The 23,236-nt window shown below is 41.4% G+C and overlaps 1 protein-coding gene across 1 annotated transcript in view; it reads right to left on the bottom strand.

The window, feature by feature from the left end:
- Window positions 1-23,236, bottom strand: part of ANO4 (anoctamin 4) — a 138,446-nt gene that overhangs the window by 110,180 nt on the left and 5,030 nt on the right. The window contains exon 2 of the mRNA XM_059816260.1: window positions 9,419-9,529. Within this exon, the coding sequence (XP_059672243.1) occupies window positions 9,419-9,529 (111 nt within the window). The remainder of the gene's footprint in view (window positions 1-9,418; window positions 9,530-23,236) is intronic.

Genomic DNA, 23,236 nt, shown 5'->3' with positions numbered 1-23,236 from the left:
TGCCAGGATATCATTAGAGACAAATATCCAGGACTGAGCTTTCCACTTTAAAAATGGCCTTGGCTTCACACCATCCTGTTCCCAGTTATGGGTGAGCTTACTGACAGGAGTGGAGAAGAACATTCTGGTGTTGTTTTGGTTTATGTGATGGGGAGAGCCTGCAGCTCCTCAGTGTCACTGTGCCTGCATCCAACTTGTCCTAGTACAAACTACAGAGGTTTTAGGAGACTTACTTAGAATGCAAAAAACAGACTCCATGTTGTACCACATGCAGCAACAATGTTAAAGAATTATTTGCCACTTTGATCCATTTCAATCCATGGCAGTCATACTAGAGGATGCCTATAAAAGACAGGGGAAGTGCTGCAAGACAGCACAGTCTAACCACCTGTCCTTCACTGTCCTTACTCTTTCAAAGGACAAGGCTGGAAATGTTCCACCCCATCAGATAATAATCTGGATGTAGATCATGACCAGCTTTTACATACATGCTCATATAAGAAGAATTCATATGAATACTCAACAGAAAGAACTACTGAAACAGAAAACATTTTTAATGACTTCAAACTTCACTGAACTGAAACCCAGCAGAGTGCCTCCAAGAGAGCAACACATGAACCTGTATGTGTTCAACACCTCAATATAGTCTGAAAACAACTGTGGAAAATAAAAAAAATAATTAAATAGTGAAGCTTTCTGAAGATTATGCAAGATATATATCTGTTGCAGACAGAGGCAATGAAAGATGTAAAAATGAAAGTTTTGCCTGTATGCTATGCTCAAGGGAATTTGACTAGCTTTTTCCTGCCATTAAGACTGCCTCGGTATAAAAGATGAGGCCTTTGAGATACTAGAACTGCTGCTTCCTGAAGTGCCAGTAATGCTTTAGGTTGCAAAATAGATGGTTTTTAAGTGGGTGTTTTGAGATACACAACTTGGTATGTAAGAAAGTTAATGTGCTTGAGGGTTTCAAGCAGAGAATTACTGGATTATTCAGAGGACTTGTGAGGAGCAAAAAATCTTATTTCAAGGTCACTTTAAAATCCAGGCCATCTCAACAGTGAAGTTGTGGAAGCAGTGAATCTCAGCTGGTTAGTGAAATTAGCTACCAGGACCTGTCCAGATTGCCTGCAGTAGAAAATTGCTTATATCAGAAGTACACAGATAGTTGGCCTGATGGTTGGTAGCTTCAGCAAATAGGATAAGTGGTGAACAGATGTGCTGAACTACCTCGTCAGCACTAAAGGTGTTTGTTACCTTCTTACAGTTGCAGTAAATGCGTGCCGCTGGTGAGAAAGTGGAGCTCTTTATACTGCGGTTGCCTTGCTGTGTATGTTTTTGAAAATACACTCTTAGTATTTCCATCACTGATGCTGAACACGGGGTCCTAACATTGGCTGAGAATATTTTTCTACCCCAAGTCTCATTGGATACTCAAAAAAATCCCAAACATAAAATATTGTTCCACAAAACTAAATAAATAATTTTAAAAGCAAATCCTGTTTGCTTTACTTTAATAATGGTGATGGTACTTCCAAGCCAACTACTTCCTGCTGCCTGTAGCTAGCTCAGCCACTCCACTCCAATGGACATGAACTGCCAAATGTTGCTAAAGGCATAATCAGGGCTCCATCTTTTCCATCCCCTTCAGATCATGACATGCATATATCCACCAATGACCTTAACAGAATGATATATAATAATTATATCGTATATATGCTATTTGGGAGACAGACTGGTGCTAGCATATAGTCATGTCTTTTTAAGCAGTGAAATTTAACAGCAATATAGAGCAGCATGTACTTTGCTACAGCAGATACTAAGAATTCCCCCGCTGGTTTTAGATCAGCTTAAATATGCAAACTTTCTTCTCCCCCTCATGTTCCATTTTGTGGAAAAAAATAAGAATCCCTTGAGGAGCTGAAAAAATGTGGATATACAAATATTTTTATCCCAGATATAGTATAACCACATATTCTGAAAACTGAATGCTGGGAAATTCTGAGTGAGAGTCCATGGACAATCTCAGTGGGTTCACAAGCCACTTTGGACCAAGAGACTGATTTAGGTAGGGCTCAAAGATAAGATAACATAACTCCTTTAACCTTCTGGAGACAGACACTCAAAAACTGAGCTCTCTAAAAATAAGTATTTTCATTAAAAAATGGAACATGACTATGTTTTTGTGTGGCAAGATGGAAGCATGCTCAGAGATCATGTTTCTGTTAATTAACTGTCATTTTATTACCAATTGTCACATGAAGCCATCAAGTATACTCTAGATTTGGACAATGCAAGCTGAAGACCCACATTCCAGAAACTGCTCTTTGGAAGCTTTTAGGCCTGTCAGTAACATTGAAGTGTGAATGTCCTTAAAAATGTTTATAATAAGTATAGAGCATTTCCACATGTTAATGGTGGTGGAAAAAATGATTGAGATTAAAAACACCAATACTGGAGAACACACCTTCATAAAAATCCTGAGTAGAAAACACCTCTTTTGCAGAGACTTGTAAAGCAGAAAAATTTAGGTATGAAAAACCAAGAACCTTTCTGCATCTTATTGTACTACATGTTATGTTTTTACAGCATGTCTTTGGATTCTTGGATACAAACATTTTTCTGTACTCAGTAAGGCTGGCAGACACAATTTACAAATCTTTGCTTCAAGGAGGCGATCCTACAGATACCATGCAGCCCAGAACTTCTTATCACGTTAAATGCTAAACTCAGTAACTACACAGAGGATCAACAACCCTGTCTCAGGAAACTCACTGATTTCTGGTTTCCAGTTTATGAGAATTTAAATGAGAGAATCAAATTATTTTTTATTAAATCTAGTGAAAGTTAATGTAAACTGGATTTTGAAAAAAATTCTAAAAAGCCAGAGATTTCTTGGAATTTTGACTTTACTGTAATGGCAATGAAAATAAGTTTCATACACTGAGCAAATTATGGGAATGCATGAAAAAAGCTTGAAATCTGAGCTTTTTTTTTTTTTAGTAAAGCTATTTACTGCTTTTCCACAAGAAATCTGTCTTCTCAGTGTAATAACTAGGAAACAGCCATGAAAGCCTTTGCTAGCTTTCGCTATGGCCCTGAGGGCATCCCCAGCCCTGACTGTCCCTGCCTGGACCCCAGGGCTCCCTCCAGCCTGCCCAGGTCCCAGGACCCCATTTCAGCCCCCCAGGACTGTCAGCTCCTGCCCCAGTGATGCCACAGCAGTGCTGGTCTCCAGCTCCCCACAGCCCTGCCCTGCCCGGCCACAGCCCCTCTGCACCAGGGAGGTACATAATGATCAAGGCTGGGGCTGTCCCCAGTGCCCCCTGGCTGCTCTGCTCCTGGCTGTGGCATGGGTACAGCCTGTGAGTAGGCAACAACAGAGAATTCCGGTTTATATCTGACCGATAGTTCATGCAGATCCTTGACAACTCTGCTGTCTAGTTTACAAGTTTGGTTTAGGCCAGATGCATCACCCTATTTTGCAATTTTACACCCAGTGCAATCCCCTATTTTACAGTGTCTATAGACATTTTCAGATTAGTAATTATTGTTTCTGGATGTCTCTGACAAACTACAGATAATTTCTGAATATCATGTGGTCATGAAGAAACTGTTTTATAAGGATTTACCAGAAATCTTTAGAAAAATGTGTTTTAGATGCTACCTTGAACTATGGTACTTAAATGCATAATTGAGCTCTGATGCAGTAGAAATTACTTTTAAGTCTTTTATAATAGTAGCATATTCACAGAAAAGTAAATAATGAGATGGTATATCTTTGTCTTCAGTTGCAGTCTAAGAGATTCAGTAAGGTAAAAGTAAAAAAAAAAGTAGCTTTAGAGCAAAATGTTTGTTTTAAGTAACTAAATTTTAAAAAATAAATAAAATCTCTGCTATTGAATTATAGCAGTCTATCAAAAAGAAAGATATACCAGCTAGCTAAAGTTGCACAAGGCACCTCCTAAATAGGGAAATGCTCAGGAAACTCATGTTAGCAAGAAAAAAAAAAGTGGTCTTTAAAAGCATCACTAGCCTTTTTTAAGTTTCATTCAATGCTAACAACAACTGGGAATAAAAGTAACAATGACTATTTGGAGCAACCACCCTAGAAAGAATATTTATGCATGTTTAAAACTGTTTATACCAATATTTAGGTCATAGGCTTGCCAAGCTGGTGAATACAGCTTTAAACTAGAGTTGCCAGGGGAGGGGAACCTCAATCCATCCCACTCCTATCGGTTTGATGCCAGTGCCAGCAATAGATGTCCAGAGCCTGGAGAAGGATCACAGGTCAGCAGGAGAGCACCTGAAGAGCAGCACAAAGGAATTCCAACCACTCCAGCCAGTAGGTCAGCTTCATTGGGGGCCCAACTTAAATGCCTCTATGCAAACGCACGTAGCATAGGGAATAAACAAGAGGAGTTAGAGGTGTGCACACGCCTGCAGGGCTATGATCTTATTGGCATCACGGAAACATGGTGGGATGGCTCCTATGACTGGAGTGTTGGAATGGAAGGATACAGGCTCTTTAGGAAGGACAGGCAGGGGAGACAAGGAGGGGGTGTCACCCTCTATGTCAATGACCAGCTGGAGTACATGGACCTCTGCCTGGGGATGGATGAGGAGCTGACCAAGAGCTTATGGGTCAGGATTAAAGGGAGGGCAGGGACAGGTGACATTATAGTGGGGGGCTGCTACAGGCCACCCGACCAGGAAGACTGAGTGGATGAGACCCTCTATAGACAGACAGGAGCAGCCTCATGTTCACAAGCCCAGGTCCTCATGGGGAACTTCAACCACCCCGATATCTGTTGGAGGGACAACACAGGAGGCCATAAGCAATCCAGAAGATTCCTGGAATGCTTGATGATAAGTTCGTTCTCCAAATGACAGGGAAGCCAATGAAGAGAGGTGCTATGCTTGGACTTTGTTCTCACCAACAAGGAGGGGCTGGTGTGGAATGTGAAGCTCAAGGGCAGCCTTGGCTGCAGTGACCATGAAATGGCAGAGTTCAAGATTCTTAGGGCACAGAGGAGGGCGCACAGCAAGCTCACTACCCTGGACTTCAGGAGAGCAGACTTTGGCCTCTTCGGGGATCTGCTTGGTAGAGTACCATGGGATAAAGCCCTGGCGGGAAGAGGGGCCCAAGAAAGCTGGTTAATATTCAAGGATCACCTCCTCCAAGCTCAGGAGAAATGCATCCCAACAATGAGGAAGTCAGGCAAAAACGTCAGGAGGCCTGCATGGATGAACAAGGAGCTCCTGAACAAAGGCAAACACAAAAGAGGGTGGAAACAAGGACAGGTAGCCTGTGAGGAATACCAAGAAATTGTCTGAGCAGCCAGGGATCAGGTTAGGAAAGCCAAAGCCCCGACAGAATTAAATCTGGCCAGGGACATCAAGGGCAACAAGAAAAGCTTCTATAGGTATGTTGGTGATAAAAGGAAGACTAGGGAAAATGTGGGCCTCCTCCAGAAGGGAACGGGAGACCTGGTTACTTGGGATATGGAGAAGGCTGAGGTACACAATGACTTTTTTGCCTCAGTCTTCACCAGCGAGTGCTCAAGCCACACCACCCAAGTCACAGAAGGCAAAGGCAGAAACTGGGAGAATGAAGAACCACTCATTGTAGGAGAAGATCAGGTTCAAGACCACCTAAGGAACCTGAAGTTGTGCAAGTCCTGATGAGATGCATCTGCAGGTCCTGAGGGAACTGACGGATGAAGTTGCTAAGCCACTATCCATCATATTTGAGAAGTTGTGGCAATCCAGTGAAGTTTCCACTGAATGGAAAAGGGGAAACATAACCCCCATTTTACAAAGGGAAAAAAGGAAGACCTGGGGAACTACAGGCCAGTCAGTCTCACCTCTGTGCCCAGAAAGATCATGGAGCAGATCCTCCTGGAAACTGTACTAAGGCACATGGAAAACAAGGAGGTGATTGGTGACAGCCAACATGGCTTCACTAAAGGCAAATCATGCCTGACAAATTTGGTGGCCTTCTATGATGGGGTTACAGCATTAGTGGATAAAGAGCAACTGATGTTACCTACCTCGACTTGTGCAAAGCATTTGACACTGTCTCACATGACATCCTTGTCTCTAATTTGACAGATGGACCACTGGCTGGATAAGGAATCGGCTGGATGGTTGCACTCAGAGTTCTGGTCAACAGCTCAATGTCCAAGTGGAGACCAGTGACAAGCGGCATTCCTCAGGGGTTGGTATGGGGACCAGCGCTGTTTAACATCTTTGTCGGTGACATAGACAGCGGGATTGAGTGCACCCTCAGCAAGTTTGCTGACAACACCAAGCTATGTGGTGCAGTCGACACACTGGAGGGAAGGGATGTCATTCAGAGGGACCTTGACAGGCTTGAGAGGTGGGCCCATGAGAACCTCATGAAATTCAACAAGACCAAGTACAAGGTCCTGCACCTGGGTCAGGGCAATCCCAAGCACAAATAGAGGATGGGCCTTGGGGATGTTGGTTCATGAGAAGCTCAATATGAGCCAGCAGTGTGTGCCTGCAGCCCAGAAATCCAACCATATCCTGCATTACATCAAAAGAAGCATGACCAGCAGGTCAAGGGAGGTGATTCTTCCCCTCTACTCTGTTCTCGTGAGACCCCACCTGGAGTACTGTGTCCAGCTCTGGGGCCCCAAACAGAAGGACATGGACCTGTTGAAGCGAATCCAGAGGAGGGCCACAAAGATGACCAGGGGGCTGGAGCACCTCTCCTATGAAGACAGGCAGAGACAGTTGGGGTTGTTCAGCCTGGAGAAGAGAAGGCTCCGGCGAGACCTTATAGCAGCCTTCCAGTACCTGAAGGGGGCCTACAAGAAAGCTGGAGAAGGGACTTTTTACAAGGGCATGTAGTGGTAGGATAAGGGGTAATGGCTTTAAGCTGAAAGAGGGTAGATTTAGATTAGATATTACGAAGGAATTCTTCACTAGGGAGGTGATGAGGCACTGAAACAGGTTGCCCAGAGAATTTGTGGATGCCCCATCCCTGGAATTATTCTAGGCCAGGTTGGATGGGGCTTTGAACAACCTGGTCTAGTGGAAGATGTCCCTGCCCGTGGCAGGGGAGTTGGAACTAGATGATCTTTAAGGTCCTTTCCAACCCAAACCATTCTATGATTCTATGTTTATCCTAATTATTTGATATTCACAACAGACTGCAGGTGACAAGACACTCCACTGGACACATAACAAGCCTTTGCAAACTGGGTTGTACAGTCATAGCAATCCTTTTGTCTCTCTGGAAGAAAATGTAGCTGAAGGACATAGAGATTAACTTCCCAACAGCAACTCTTTCTGGTCTGGATAAAGAAAAAACACTGTCTCCAAGGCTGTAAAAGCTGCATCCTTCTCAAATGGCTCTGAAATAATCTAGAAATCAAAATGTTAATTCTTAAAAGACTCTTCGCTTAATGCTATTTAGTTTTGAAATTATATTCAAATTGTTAAAACAATTTGGTAGCCTACTTCCATTCAGTTTATATCCATTAATCACTTACAAATATTTGTTTTATTTAGGGTAGGATTCACCTCCATTTACACATCCACAGTACAGATGTTTGTGTCTAAGCTGTGGTAGTGATTCAAGTTAGTTTATCTCCCTTAATTCCATCTGCAGGCAACAGAGGCAAATAGCCACTTTCAAGTTGCAGGTCATCTAATCTATATTAGACACCTACTTTAAAATGAGAAAAACTGGGCTGTAGACATGCTGGTTACATTCTGTTGGTCACAAAGGGAGCTTAGACAATTGATTCAGATCTTGATACCTTCATTGCAAACCCCTATGTTTGAGTCAGATGAATGCCTTCTTTATGGACACAGAAAAATGGCATACTTTTAAAAGAAACTAGGGTTTTTATCTAGAAGTTTAACATTTGAGGTTATAAGCAAACCTGTGCCCCATTGAATGAAAATTTGGGGTTATTCATTACAGGCATATAATCAGAGAGTATGATATTGAAACATGACACAGTACCAAGGGAAGTTGAGACATGGCCATTTTAAAAAGAAGTTGTTTTGGACAAACACTGTTAATAAATCTAATCTTGACATCTGATTGTTTTAAACAAGTTACCCATTTTTTTTTTCTCCTCAGCCATGTGGTTGAAATGGAGAGGATAACTGCTTCTTGTATTCCAGTATGTTCTCTTCCCAACTTGAATTTGTTTATCCTTGTTTATCTATCTTGTCTGTTCAGCCTCTGAAAGACTATAGTTCCTTTTCAGCCTCTCCAGCCCACACCCCAACTGCCTCCAGGCCTGTCTCTGGGCTGTGCAGGTGCGGAGAAGAGGGGAGAAAGCAAAAGCTCATATTAAGATTTCTGGATGGGAGAAACTTTTTAAGTTACAAAACACCGCGTTCATCCTAAACCTACAGCTTAAATAATGAGGTGATTCAATTGGAAATTATTAGCCCTACCATCATACTAACCTGAGAGTTTTCCTTCCACTCCCAAACTAATACCACCACCAAACAGACCTACCACTGTATGGTTCTTTATTCATATGCAAAAATCAGGAGGAGTGCAGGGTTTTACACATTCTTATACATATTCTATCATTCAAGAATGTAAGTTGCTGTTTCTCACTTTAGAAAATTGCTACACAAAACACCCAGTTTAAAATAAAACTGGAAAAGAGGAAAAGCAGGAAGCCATGCCATGCATTTTGATTCTTATCCTGCATAAGAGTTTTCAATCTATTATAGAAAATTACCACTGAAATTCCAGATTCTTTTGGATTCCAGAGCTGCATCAGTTTTGCGTAATGGAGTGTCTTCTGCTGTTGTTAACAAGAGTAGTATTTCTTCTAGCACAAGTCTTGAGATCATTCTGTAGTTACATTTAAGAATGGTGGACCAATCAACTCTTAGTCCACAGCACATTACATGTGAAAAGAGATGGTTTCATGCAGTATCTAAGAGATGGCAGACCTTCAGTTGTTGTGACTACCTCATCACTTCTGCTCCCAAAAATTACCAGCTGCAAAAATGTGAATATACCCCAACACTTTGGAACACCTGGAACTTCAAATCCAGTCTTAGATCCCAGACATTTCCACAACATTATTAGTTCACACAGCCATTCAAGAGTCTAAAGAATGCATTAAAGTAACAGAAATCTTAATATTTCTGATTACTTCTGCATAGGAAATATAAACTGCTAGAATCCTTAGGCACATAATAATTCAAATCTTACTGTGATTTCTCTGATAGTAAAAGATTTCTCAGTGGCCTTCAATAACCCATTGAACTTTCTCAGAGATTTTAGTAATACATACTCACTTATCATTCAGTTCATCATTTCGTATGTTCCTTCAGTTACAATTTCAATGCATCTCAATTGATTCTTCTACCATAAACCCAGTTTTGCATTCATGGAATAACTTACTTTCTTGTATTGCATTAAGAATTTCTGAAAAGTCCACAGCTGTCTTCTGTATGTCTGGTTTTATCCATATTTGCGTTTCCAGCCGGTTAACCTGCAAATCCTCTCTTCCTTCTGAAGAAATTGAAGAGATTGATGGGGTTTGTGACAGTGCGGTAGAAAATCCAGCCAAGGGGCTTTCAGGTGAGGGAACATACACTTTGAATAAAGCACTTAATTTTTTTCCCCCTAGCAGAACCAGTTTTTCTTCAAACCAAGCAGCTTCAGATTTAAAGCTAAATAGAATGAAACAACAACATTGTTGCAGTCACCACTGGCGAGTCCCTCATTCAGGCGAACACGTGCTGCCATGCCATGAGCATCCCCTCACCATACCATCTACAAAACTAACTCAAAAATGTGAAAACAGACAAGACGCATTGTTACAAATGACACAGCACTACAGGAACAACCAGGCTAAAATAAAACACACTAACACACAAAGGACAAATTAAATCTCAAGACAGAAAACAACCATTAGGACAAAAAGAGCACAGACAGCCACAGGACACCATACATTCTCACATGCCAAGCTGATGGCATGCCATGGTCTAGGAAGTGCTCCAGTACTGCAGTCCATTTCGAAGGGGTCCACACTGGTATGTAATGGTTGCTGTTTAAAAGCACTGTAGAATAAAAACATAGGCTAGTGGGTGACAGTTTCAAACCTGTTTGCACTTGTAAATAGGCACAAGATTTGCCCATTTCAATGTTCTTTCAACCTGAACAAAGAAAGGAGGAAGTTTTGAAAACACACCCTTTCCATGTAAAGAAAGGTAGCTGCATGTCAAGAGTAGACAGGAGAAGGTACTGGGCAAACAGGCTTAAGCTGCTGGCTGCAGGGTACTCTGATACAGCCAGAGACAAGGAGGCAGCTACCAGGCATATGACTGGTTTTCAAAGAGTGGCAGCAAAACCCGACCTTTCTCAGAGGCATCTGTTAAAAGTGATGCTTTTGAGTAACTAATACAGAGAGTTAGCAGAGAGCTGCAGTTGTCAGGGAGATATCTGGGAAAGGACAACAAAAAGGCCATGGTGGAAGAAGAAACCTTCGAGTCATTTAGTCCATTACTGCGCCTTCACTAGTGGCCATTACTCATGCTTTTAATGGAAGCATTTTCACAGAATCACAGAATCATGAAGGTTGGAAAAGACCTGTAAGATCATCAAGTCCAACCATCAACCCAACATCACCGTGCCCATTAAACCATGTCCCACAATGCCATGTCTACACATTCCTTGAAGACCTCCAGGGATGGTGACTCTACCACTTCCCTGGGCAGCCTGTTCCAGGGTTTCACCACTCTCTCAGTAAAGAAATTTTTCCTAATATCCAGCCTGAACCTCCCCTGGTGCAACTTGAGGCCATTTCCTCTTGTCCTGTCCCTTGTCACTAGGGAGAAGAGACCAACATCCACATCTCTGCAACTTGCTTTCAGGTAATTGTGGAGAGCGATAAGGTCTCCCCTCAGCCTCCTCTTCTGCAGACTAAACAACCCCAGTTCCCTCAGCCGTTCCTCATAAGACTTGTGCTGCAGACCCCTCACCAGCTTCGCTGCCCTTCTCTGGACACGCTCCAGCACCTCAATGTCCTTCTTGTAATGAGGGGCCCAAAACTGAACACTGTATTCGAGGTGCGGCCTCACCAGCACCGAGTACAGGGGCACGATCACCTCCCTACTCCTGCTGGCCACACTATTTCTGACGCAGGCCAGGATGCTGTTGGCCTTCTTGGCCACCTGGGCACACTGCTGGCTCATATTCAGCCGGCTGTCGACCAACACCCCCAGGTCCTTTTCTGTGGGGGAGCTTTCCAGCCACTCGTCCCCAAGCCTGTAGTGTTGCATGGGGGTTTTGGGACCGAAGTACAGGACCCGGCACTTGGCCTTGTTAAACCTCATACAATTGGCCTGGGCCCATCAATCCAGCCTGTCCAGATCCCTCTGCAGAGCCTTCCGACCCTCAAGCAGATCAACACTCCTGACCAACTTGGTGTCGCCTGCAAACTTACTGAGAGTGCACTCAATCCCCTCGTCCAGATCATCGATAAAGATATTAAACAAGACCTGCACCAAAACTGAGCCCTGGGGAACTCCACTTGTGACTGGCCACCAACTGGATTTAACTCCACCACAAGTCTCTGGGCTCGGCCATCCAGCCAGGTTTTTACCCAGCAAAGAGTGCACCTGGTCTAAGCCACGAGCCACCAGCTTCTCCAGGAGAATACTATGGGAGTCAGTGTCGAAAGCTTTACTAAAGTCCAGGTAGGCAACATTAACAGCTTTTCCCTCATCCACTAGACGGGTCACCTGGTCATAGAAGGAGATCAGGTTGGTCAAGCAGGACCTGCCTTTCATGAACCCGTGCTGGCTGGGCCTGATCTCTTGGTTGTCCTACACATGCCCTGTGAGTGCCCTCAAGATGAACCTCTCCACAATCTTCCCCAGCACCGAGGTCAGGCTGACAGGCCTGTAGTTCCCTGGATCCTCCTTCCGGCCCTTCTTGTAGATGGGCATCACATTGGCAAGCCTCTACAGGAAGGCTACAGGCAAGCCTCTACAGGAAGGAAAGGCAAGCCTTTCCTTCTACAGTCTGCCTATAACAAGCTGATCTTGTTTTAAATCCCCTCCTAGCCCACTGTATCTTCCCCCTCACCTCGTCAAATTACTACCTATCTCACCACTGCCTTGATGAGAGCTATGAATTATATTCCTGGGCACAAAATTACTCAACCCTATTTTAAAGACCCTACTTCACTTTTTTTTAAATACAGATCTCAAAATGGGTATACATACACCAGCTTCAGCCTTTTTTATTTCCCAATGTTAAAATATTATAAATTCAAACCATCTTATGCTTGCCCCAGCATATTCTTTTGTTCCACAGCAAAGACCCCCTGTTAACATCAAAGACAGCTCCCCTTGTAGATTCCTGTAAAGTGATCTGTCATAGCAGCAGCAGGAGTCAGCATATAATGATGTAGAACAAAAAGAGTTTCTTAAGTGAGACAGCTAATTATTCATATAATAGAAGCCTAGGGAAATTTGCAGATAGCCTCAGAGGTTGGAGGCTACAATTTGCCCCAGAAGAGAATTCTGGGGACAAAGGAAAAATACTGCAGCTGCTGGAAAAGACATACAAACAATAGGATGGAGGCAGAGAAGTAAGAGACAGCAATTCAGTTAAGCAGCACTGCAAGTGATATCTTTCAGTTTCTTGTTAAATACTCAGCTACTACTTTTAAGATACACAATTACATATTTGCATCCTCAAATCCACCAGCCTTTCTTCTCCATTTCAACCCTAGTTAGAGCAAAATAATGACAATAGTGACAAATACAAAATACCCCCTTCTCCCCAAAGCCTTCCATTGTTATTACACCCAAATCACCGCTCCTCAGGACACTCAAAGGTAGCAGGGTCCCTGCAGCATCTCCAACAGATCTAAACTAGTTGAGCCATGGAGACAGGAAGTGACAGCCAGCCAGCAATGGCTGTCCTGAAGTGCTGATATCAGATGGACTATCTAACCACAGTCCTCTTAATAAAATGAAGCTGTTGGAGAACGTACATAATCAATTACAAACCACTTTTTAATTAATGAAAAATACTGCCTAGAAAGTGGTCAGAAAATGTCCAGCCTAAACCTGACTGCTGTTCAGCCTAATACAGCCTACGAAGCCAAGACAAGTTTGGCTGAATTCAAATCTCCTCTCCTGTATTTGACTCATTTGCAATATGGGGAGATTCCAGCAACCCACACAAACAACAGTCTCATATGCTTCTCTGATTCACAGTCGCCTTAGTATCTGGCCTCACTGCACAAGTATCAGACCAACGTCGTCATCCTCTGATTTCACTCAAAATTGTAGGCATAATCTTCTACCAGTCATTTGTGTTTTAATGTATGGCTAGCCACAAACTTGCCTTCAATGACACAAGGAGAAAAAGAAATGTATCTGCCGACATCATAGCTTCTAAATAAGTGGTTGCAGGAACACTTTCTTCTCACATGATCTTCATGGTGTCAATAAACAGACTTGAATCAGGGCACGTTTGCTTCTACCCTCCTCCCTCTCCCTCAGCACCCACTGTGCAGGAGGGAGCGCTGCATTTTTAGCTGAGAGAAACAACCTCTGTGATGTGATGGGTTGTGGACTGGCCAAACTAATATTTGCTGATTTGTTGGTGAACAGAGGTTTAACCCAGCAGCTCTTTAGAAAAAGCTACAGTGTTCTCTCCCACGTCCGAAAGAGATTTGTTTTCCTTATCTTACCACAGATCTCCAATACAACAAACCAAGATAGTATCTGGTGTCACTGTTGCTATTGATGGATCACTAGCCTGGCTTTAGCATTTCCTTCTTGCTTTAGCAGCTGCTGATTTATGCTTTATCAGTGACATGTCCCACTGAGTAAACTCTAAGCAATATTGCCTGGGTGGTTGGGAGGGAAAGACCCTCTTTCCATAGAAACATGAGAAACAAACACAAATAAAAGTGAAGTAAATATTAGATTTATGAAATTTTATGTGATTTTATTAAAAGATCAGTGTGAGATTTTTTTCAACTTACCGAGATGTTTTAATTCAACAGAAATCATAATTTAAATTAGCTCATGGCATTCACTCTGATTTACTCGTTGATGCATAAAGTAATGCATAAAATAGCATACTTTTTCCTTTATTTGTTTTGAAGGGTCTCTACTAATTAGGTTAGGAAAACCAAACGAGATTTTAAAAAGGCATTTCATTTTTAGAGTCTGACTGAGATGGCTTGTTCTAAACCAGATTTTTAACATACTTCTAAATATTAAAATGATCACATGTATCAGGTAAGCAAATTATGTAGCAAGGTAGTTAATATGGTACTAATGTTAAACAAGGTCATTCCCACTGCAGTGAGAGAGATTTTGGGTCTGCTTAAAATCAAAAACATACTCAGGTTCTTTGCTGGATGAGGCCTTGTTACATGTATCTAGTATCTAGCCAATTACCACAATCTTTTTTTTTAGACATGAACTTTATAAGCAAAAGTCTATTTTCTTGCACAGTAAACACCTAGAACCAGATTTTGAAAGGCTGCACACTTTTATACATGTACTGTGATGTGCAAATCATATTTGTAGATGGATACCCCCACATTGGGGTCTGAAATTGAGCATGAGCACTTGGGTGCACAGACAAATGTGCATAGTTTCAGTATTTCGCACCAAAATAAAGAATATAAAATTAAGCTGATGGAACAAGTGATGCTGTTTCTCAATGCGCAATAAAGGGCTCATATTTACTCCATATTTGTGAATGGACATGTGAGAACAGAGCTGCTCTTTGTAATTCATTGAGGCAGCCAGGGCTTCCTGAAGAGTTTTACCACTTAGGTTCTGCTCGTTGGTCAGAATAGAAATGCTTGACTCAGTTGCTTTCTGAAATCACAGTCTGTCTTCTTTGCCCTCCCTCATTTCCAGTTAACTCAGCAAGTGAAAACAAATGTTTTGTCTACAGCTCTACAAGTTTCTGTAGAGAAAAATTTACAGCTTTAAAGAATCTTTCTGAAAAGGCAGCTAGCCAGAGACTTTTACCAGTAAAGTGAGCTGATTTTTTTTTTTTTTTTAAAAATAATTTTGGCAGCAGACATGTACTTTCACAATGGTTGTACTTCATCATGGACATCAAATACGAGTAGCAAATAACTAGTATACCATGTGGGTAGAAGCTCCTATCACAGGGCCATCTATGTCTAACAGGGCAATATTTATCAAGAGCAAATATAACTCTAATATAAGCAGTTTTGTTTTGCTACATTAAGTACTGCCTGTAGTTTCTACAGAGAAGTTGCTCCTTCTTACCAAAGCCTCTTCTTTATAGCAAGCAGAAAGCTGCTGTGCATGGGGCCCTTTTCACTTAAAGGCAATCCCAGGTCAACATGGGGTGAAGGATCACCCCTGCAGGTATGTTTTCTACTGGCTTCCCACTGTGAGTGCTAGGCAGGTCATCTACAGCAAAATCACAGTTTCATATGGAAATAGTTTAAAGCATTACCTATACATGTTAGTCAGGGTTATACACACACGTGAAATCCATAGCTTTACTGATCTCAATTCTGGCATTTCTCATTTCTGTCACAGGAATGAAACAAAATGTACACCATAGTGGGTCTTCCCAGCATCCATCCCATGACTGCACTGGACAATACACCTCAATGGATGAAAAACATATTGCTTCAATTATTGCATCAGAAAAAAAGAAGCTGTTCTCCAAGTTACAGGATGTATGCAAATATATATTAATACACACGTGCCTTCCTAGTAAGATAAAATTGGCCTGAAAGTAGTAGCTCAGAGATAGCTAATTATGTATCATTAGGTAGAAGGTTGATGAGTCTCATAACTAGTCATTAAAAGAGATCTGCTTTTGCTACGTTGGTCAGAGACAATCTCAAATTGTTTTCCATAAGAAATCCCATATCATATCCTGTTTGTTCCTCACCAACCGGTAAAGTATTGTAATATTCTTTCTGCCTAAGCATTTTTCTCTCCTGCAGCATAAACTGGATGCCAGAGTGTTACTCTGTGCATATATATTTTCATACATTAAAATTATTCAATTTCTTGTTGCTGCTCTTAAAACTGTCATGTAGAATAGTGCAGAGTTCCACACTGGGAAAGTATTGTTGATAAGATAAAATATCACATAACAATTAAAGAGAAGAAACAGAGGAATAAAGAAATAAAAGTTGTAGGAGAAGGAAATACTAGGAGTGTTTAAAATACATGTGGTCAGTAGCCACATTTTGAACAGAGAATCAATTTTAATTTATGGGTCTGTAATTACAAAGGTCCAAAATTTAATATCAGCAGGATCATTTAATTTCATCCTAGTCATCTTCATATTAAACATAAAACATTGGTTTCTCTTGACTAACTCTAGTGTAGATATTGCCTTCCTCAATGGAAATAAAAAAGAGGAAACAAAATAGAAGACATTTCAGAGTTTCCTTACAACTCGTTTGTCCAGGTGGAAGGGTCTTTCAGTGTTTGTTTTCCTCTTGAACAGATATGAAAAGATGCTATATCAGCATTTTTCAAGATCCATTTTTTCCCTCCCCACAGGGATTTACAAACAAGAATCAGGTTAACACTGGTGATCTGCAAGCCACCAGTGCACAGGGCAGTAACACTGGTGAGTCATGCTCACCTTTCTCCTGCAGTCCTTGCTCCACACATGAACTCTACTCACTCATTGAGGCCTCGCTCCCAGCTGAGCCACTGCACACCAGCAAGGCGGCTGCAGATACACCCATATAAAAGGGCAGTTCCCTCAGACCTGCATGGTTTCCCATCAAAAGCCTCACTCAAGTCAGGGCAAAGGCTACATGTCTTCTTTCACAAGTCATCTTCTCAGCACGTGATGCAGAAACATATCCTGCATCCTGCCTTGAGCTGCCCGTTCTCTGCACAGAAGAAAAAAGGCTTCATTTTCAACCTGCAACTCTTTGGCCCACCAGCCCAGCACTTAACTCCTTTCTGGAACAAGACCGTTACCCAGAAACTTTCGTTCTGTCCTTCCTCCTTACCAGTAGAGCTAAGCTTCCTCTACCTTACAGCTTCAACACAGTTTCGGATTTCTACAAGGGGGGTGGGTGGGTGGGTGATGAGTTCCCTTTTTCTTTCAATTTTGATGCTTGTTTCCAGTCTTGGGTTCCTTTTGAAGATGGCATTGGGGATAAGAACAAGAAAAGTCATGTGTTTAATTCTCTGTTTCTGAGAACTTGTTGACGTATCTGTATATATAAGACAGTGCAACATACCAGGGTAAGACCAGCTGTCTGCCACATCTGCAGTAGCTTCTGTATAGCGTGGCAGTGCCAGCACATATGTAGGTGTAGTGACAAACTAGGAGTATCTTAAAGGCCTCAGTTTTCCCTAATTTGATGTACTTACTTTTACCTGTGTAGGTCACAGGATTTGCCCCTGTCTATCTACAAAGCACATCCACAGTTTTGGAAGAATTATAAATAATGGGTAATTATACATGTTGAAAGAGAGGCCTTTAGAGACTTCTGATTTAAGTCAAAGCACCCCATCATAACAGCATTAATACACAATGTGCTTCCAAGACTGAAAAGATTGGGTACCCTGTGGAAATATTTGCAGACCTTTGAAAAACCTCTGACCTAGTAGATTGCCATATATATCTATAAATATGTAAGGACTTGGATATAACTCTTAATAGTTTTAATTGGTTTACCAATTACCTTAAAAAAAGTGTATACTCTGTCACTATTCAGCATAGCTAATCAAATCTTCCACTATGCAGAAAACACCATTTATCTTAATGGTTTTCTCACTGATAAAATGGATAAAATAACGTGTCTGCATGTTAGTGTCTGAGAATCAAAAGCTGAGTGTAAAAGCACAAAAATGCCTTGTTATTTTTGAACGTTATTGTAATAAATACATAGGGCTACTTCATTTTCCATAAGAAAGTCCAATGGATGTTAGGGGAAAAAAAAAAGAAATTCAAACCCCAAATTGTTCTGTTTAGCATGAAAAACCTATGCCATAGCTGTCTCTGTGCACGGTCACGTCAAGGGTATGGTAGTAACAATACTGGAATTATTTCTGAAAGGCATTTTAAAAATAGTTTTGCTTTGTATTGCAATACACTGCAAGGCATGACATATGTTTAATTATGTTAATACAAACTCTTTTCTTTTCTTCCATAAGCAGCAGTAGTGAAGAGATTTCTAAACACCTAATATTACTAACTTATCACAGACTAAGGTATTTTGAAGACATATGGTGTCCATTCCCCCCTCCATTAATCCCTGGCTGGCATCAGACACAGAGAAGTCCACTCAGCCAATTAACTACAGAGAAGCAGGGAGTCCTACCTTCAGCACTTGTTCTCTACCTCTCTCTCATGCTGTGTATGCCTTTGCCACAGACAACCACAGACAAAATGGGTAGATAGCCCTTGGTGCAAAGCCATACCTTGAAAATCTCCTTTACTGCCAAAATAGCCCGAACACCAGGCTATGGGGACAGGGTCCTGCTAGCCCTCAATTTTTGCATTTCTAATTTGGTCACTGCCCAGAATGAACTGTGGGCATGGGGACAGTCAAACCCACCAACACTGTGCTCTTATCATCAAGAAGGAGGCATCTTTTAAGCAGCGAGTTCAAATGGGACAACAGCTGAGGAGAGCTGATAATCCACATCTCCCACATGGACAAACACCTAAACCACTGGACTGCTGTGCAAAAGCACACAAACTCTCTCTTCATTTCCCCTCTATGCTCAGAGGATGCCTCAATGTTCTGAGAGTTGAAAGGACCCAAATGTCCACACAGAAGCCCCAAGCATAGCATGTTATATATTTGTATGCCTAATATATCCAATTACCTGGTTCTGTATGGCCCCTGTGCAGATCCTCACACAATCAGTAGAGGGACAGTGTTGCACAACTAGCCTTTGGAATTACCTCCTAGAAGCACTTCTTTTCACTAATAATAAAAAGAGACAGGGCACCGGAGTGTATGCTCTCCTGCTGGGTAAAAGGTATCCTTTTCAAGTGCCACAATGCCTGGGATAGGAATCCACAGGAGACAGTCTGAAAATGGCACAAAGCCACAGTGTGTAAATAAGAAGAGACATTTCTGCACAGTTGTATGTTGCAAATGAGAATCTAGAAAGAAGTCTGAGATCTAAATGGAAAGAACAATTCTGCCCATTTCCTATTACTCTTATTTATATAAAAATGACAGTAGGAAATGATTGGTTTTTAGTTCTACCTCTTTCCTCTTACACTGTAAATGCACACATAAAAGCATAGCTGTCAAAGATCACTATCACATATGTTCAAACATTTGTCCATGTTTCAAAAATCTAACTACTTGTGAATGATAAATCCCTTAGTTAGCATCTACCTCTATACTTTAGTTACTATCTACCTTTAACAATATCAGGAGTTGTTAACAGGCAATTCATAAAGAGGAAAGGAAGAAAACATTTGCTGAATAAACTATTCATTGCAAAAAGCTTGCCCAGTTCTCAAGTCAGCAGTTTACTCATGAGACAAGGAGAAAAGCTGGCTGCATGAGGATAAGAGGCATGACCTAGTAGATAACTTCAGGGCACCAAAGATTTACTTCATTATAACAAGCTTTTACAAGATACCAGATGTCTCTTCCAGATGGACTTTAGTGTAACAACCAATTATACAGACTCATGTTATACCATAGCTTATCGCTGCCTTTACAGTCTAAACACATCCTAGCAATTCATTCCTGCAGAAAGTACCGGCAGCTAAACCATTTTGGGAACTTCAGTTGTCCTGAGACCACTGAGGAATGAACATAGCATAGCAATATGAAAATAATTATCCTAAAGACAGGATAGCAGAGCAGAGGTCTATCCAGTGCAGGATCCTATTTCTGACAGCAGATACTTAGGCAAAGGGAATATGAAGAGGGCAAGCACATCCAGTCTATCCCCAGTCTGTCCCTTCCAGTTTGCAGAGATTTAGAGTTTTCTGGAGTGGAAGGTTTCGTCTAGATGATAATGATTCAGGGCTATCAATGCCCCTTTCCTCTACAAATCTGTTCCTCTTATACTCACTGTCTCTTGTGAGCTAACAGGTAGCCATCACACTCCTCCCTCCCCCTTTCACTTGCCTTGTTTCCAGCCTTCATGAGCTAGTGAGTCTGCTCTTCAATTGCAGTGTCATCATAAGCCCTAACATCCAGGCTAGGGCCACGAAGCCCAGAAATTCACTGTCACCGCAAAGCCTTTCTTATTTTAGTCTCAGATAAGAGCTGTCATGCTGACCCCATGAAATATGCCTTCCTGTACAGAAACTAAGCATGAAGCAGGGAATCCCACCCTAGTTTGTCATAGGGAGAGGATATGATTCCAGCCTAGCAGTCTGGGTGTGTGGAGACCTAATTAGGGAGAGTTTAAGATAAATATTATCATTCAGTTACAAACTGCAGCTGAAGAATGGATGTGATATTTATATATTGATTGTGTAAAAATATTATGCCTGAGATTTTTCCTTTGTCTTCGAGAGTACCTAACAAGCAGCAGGAATCCTGCCCCTAATGCTGGTGCAGCTGGCCTTTCTAATAAAGCCCTGTCACCTACTATAATTACCAAGACCTGCTAAGGAGAAACAGAGCACTTTGCCACTAAAATGTAAGGAATAGTTTTGGGCTGTTCACACAGGATGCCTACCCAAAAGAGATTATTTTCAGTAATTGGCATTAAGCAGAGTCTCCTTCGCAAGCAATAGGAGAGCATCTGAATGGCAAGGGTCATAATTTTCAGGCATTCTGGCAGCACAAAGGGCCTTGAAAGTATGTGTGGTTTTGATGACCTTTACAAACCTTCCAGTTTCATCGAAGTGCAGGTTACTTCTTTATGCCGTCAGGTGCTGAATTCCTTTCCTGTGCTAGGTGTGTTCCTAAAGCAAATTCTAAATAGAGTGCTAAAGAGCTATCTCCCTTTTTCTATTTTAAGTACCCTGAAAGTTGTCAGTAATGAAGACCTCAAAAATGCATATGTTTTGTGCTCCATTGGGCCTCTGATGCATAGCATGGTACAGAACTCCGTACACCAAGGATGAGACTAGCAAATATTGTGCCTCTGTGGAGTTATCCAGCATGCAGAGAATACCTCTGCTTTCCTGAGATATCCAGTGACTCATGGCACAGGGAAGGGCAGCGGTCTGGATGACCCAAAGGGAGTTCTCTTCTGGAACAAGGAACAGATCAAATACGATGCCACCTTTGCTTCGCTGCTGTCCTTATGCCTGCTGTAAGCTGTGATGTGTTTTATGCAATTCTTTTGGGCTTTTTTGGCACCACAGTACATTGCACTGGTTGGAATTTCTAGTGGGTTCTGATGCCTAGATGCACTTACCTATATCATATCTAGTCACCCAATGAGCCTTTTTTTTTTTTTTTAATGATAAAGAAAGGTCTGGCTTAATTTGGAGATTTCAGAATGCACCAGCAGGCTTGGTGTTAGGAAAGAGGTCTTGCTAACTTTTGGACTGGAACAAACTTTTTGTGGAAATTAGTAACACCACGCAGCCCTGTTACAGTCAAATTCCTTTTCTGATCTTAAAAGCATCTCTGCCAAAGTAGAAGCTAGTTTGTTCCATATTTTGACAGCCTACCTGCAAGAATCTTTCTTTGGAATATATAAAACATATTTTACATTAGAAATAGAGGCTTACATAATACTAAGCCCCCTTTAAGCAAGAACTATAGAGCTAAGAAAAAGCCACATTTTTCAGTCAAGCATTACAGGAACTTAGTAACTGATTATTCAAACTCTCTCTCATTGCTTCTTGAATGATAAGCTATTTTTTAAATAAAATGGGTCATTACTTTCTCAAAAACACTGCAAAATTTTATATATATTGTCTATTTTCTTCAGCAAAAGCTAGCGTGGTCAAGAATTTTGTTAATTGTTTTAACACAATTATGGTACATTGGTCTCAGGACATCATAACCTTGCTTTGGGATCAGTGATATTCCCTGTTTGGTGTCAAGCCACATCTGGCTGCCTGTTCCTATTTTGGACAAGTTTCCCCTTGAAAGGAAACTCTGTGAGGATGGGACAATCAAGAACATACACAGAGAGTGGCATGAAGCGACTACATGTTGTAAACTAACAGCTATGGGAGCTGAAACCTGAGGGTGAGCTGTACTGATTTTAAAGTAACCATAAATAATTGATTGCAAGAGTGAATGAAAGATCATTTTACAACAGCAAACAGGAGACTGATCAAAGCAGGAAGGGGAAAAAAGAAGTCTTTGAAAAGAGATGAGTTTAAAAATGCATACTCCCCAGAGAAGTAGAACACCCTCAAAGCCACCACTTAAAATTATTAATATTATTTTTGAAGCCCCTTATTGAGGGCGTGCACAGGTCCCAGGTAGGATCAGTACTTGTGTGTGTCACATGCAGCACAAGTTGATACAGAGGGATGCAATTTCTGCCTAAATAAAGTATTTTTAAATTAAACAAGATAGTTAGCATTGAAAAACAGTGCTTTATTGTCTATCTTTTTTTATCTTTTTTTTTGAACATGCTGTTTGCAAAATTGTTCCCCAAACTGCTAGAATGCACATTTTAGGAGACTTTAGCTTAGGAACAGGAATTTCAAAGAAGTGGCTTTTGCCCTAGAAAAATAAAGTAATGAATGAAATTGGCTGAATGACTAAGCAAAGTGATAGAAGGTTTCAGGCTCTGCATCATCCGCTAGCTATTTCAGCTCTTAAGTTCAAAGTACCGCATAATCACCATGTGACAACCTGTCACTCAGCCCAGTGACAAAAGGTCCTCATCGCAATGGAGGCAAAGTGTTCTTCTAGTTAGGAACTTTGCAGAGGCTCCAGAGCACCAATGGTCAGGAGAATGAACTGTCTCTGTGTTCAGCAGGGAGGTATTTCCAGCTCATGCTTGAGGTACAGGCATGGGAGAAATTTTTTTTAGTGCATCGAACTTGCATTGTATTGAACACAGGCTGCAGATAAAGAGGAAAGTTAAGTATGCAGGCTGGTTTCTTTGGCATTAATGTCCCTTCTACATAGGGACATTTCTTGCAAACACATTTTTTTGTAATATGAAAATTAGCTTAATGAAGGGAATATTAATTTTTTTTTTTTAAATCTGCTTGCTTTTTCCATGCTTCATTCCACATGGAAGGATGTTGTATATACACCCAGCAGAAGGCATATTGAAAAAGACTTCTTCCCTAATAATGTTAGAC

Source organism: Gavia stellata, chromosome 4 (genome assembly GCF_030936135.1).
Source record: "Gavia stellata isolate bGavSte3 chromosome 4, bGavSte3.hap2, whole genome shotgun sequence".
NCBI lineage: Eukaryota > Metazoa > Chordata > Aves > Gaviiformes > Gaviidae > Gavia > Gavia stellata.
This window is presented reverse-complemented; position numbering and strand designations above follow the sequence as displayed.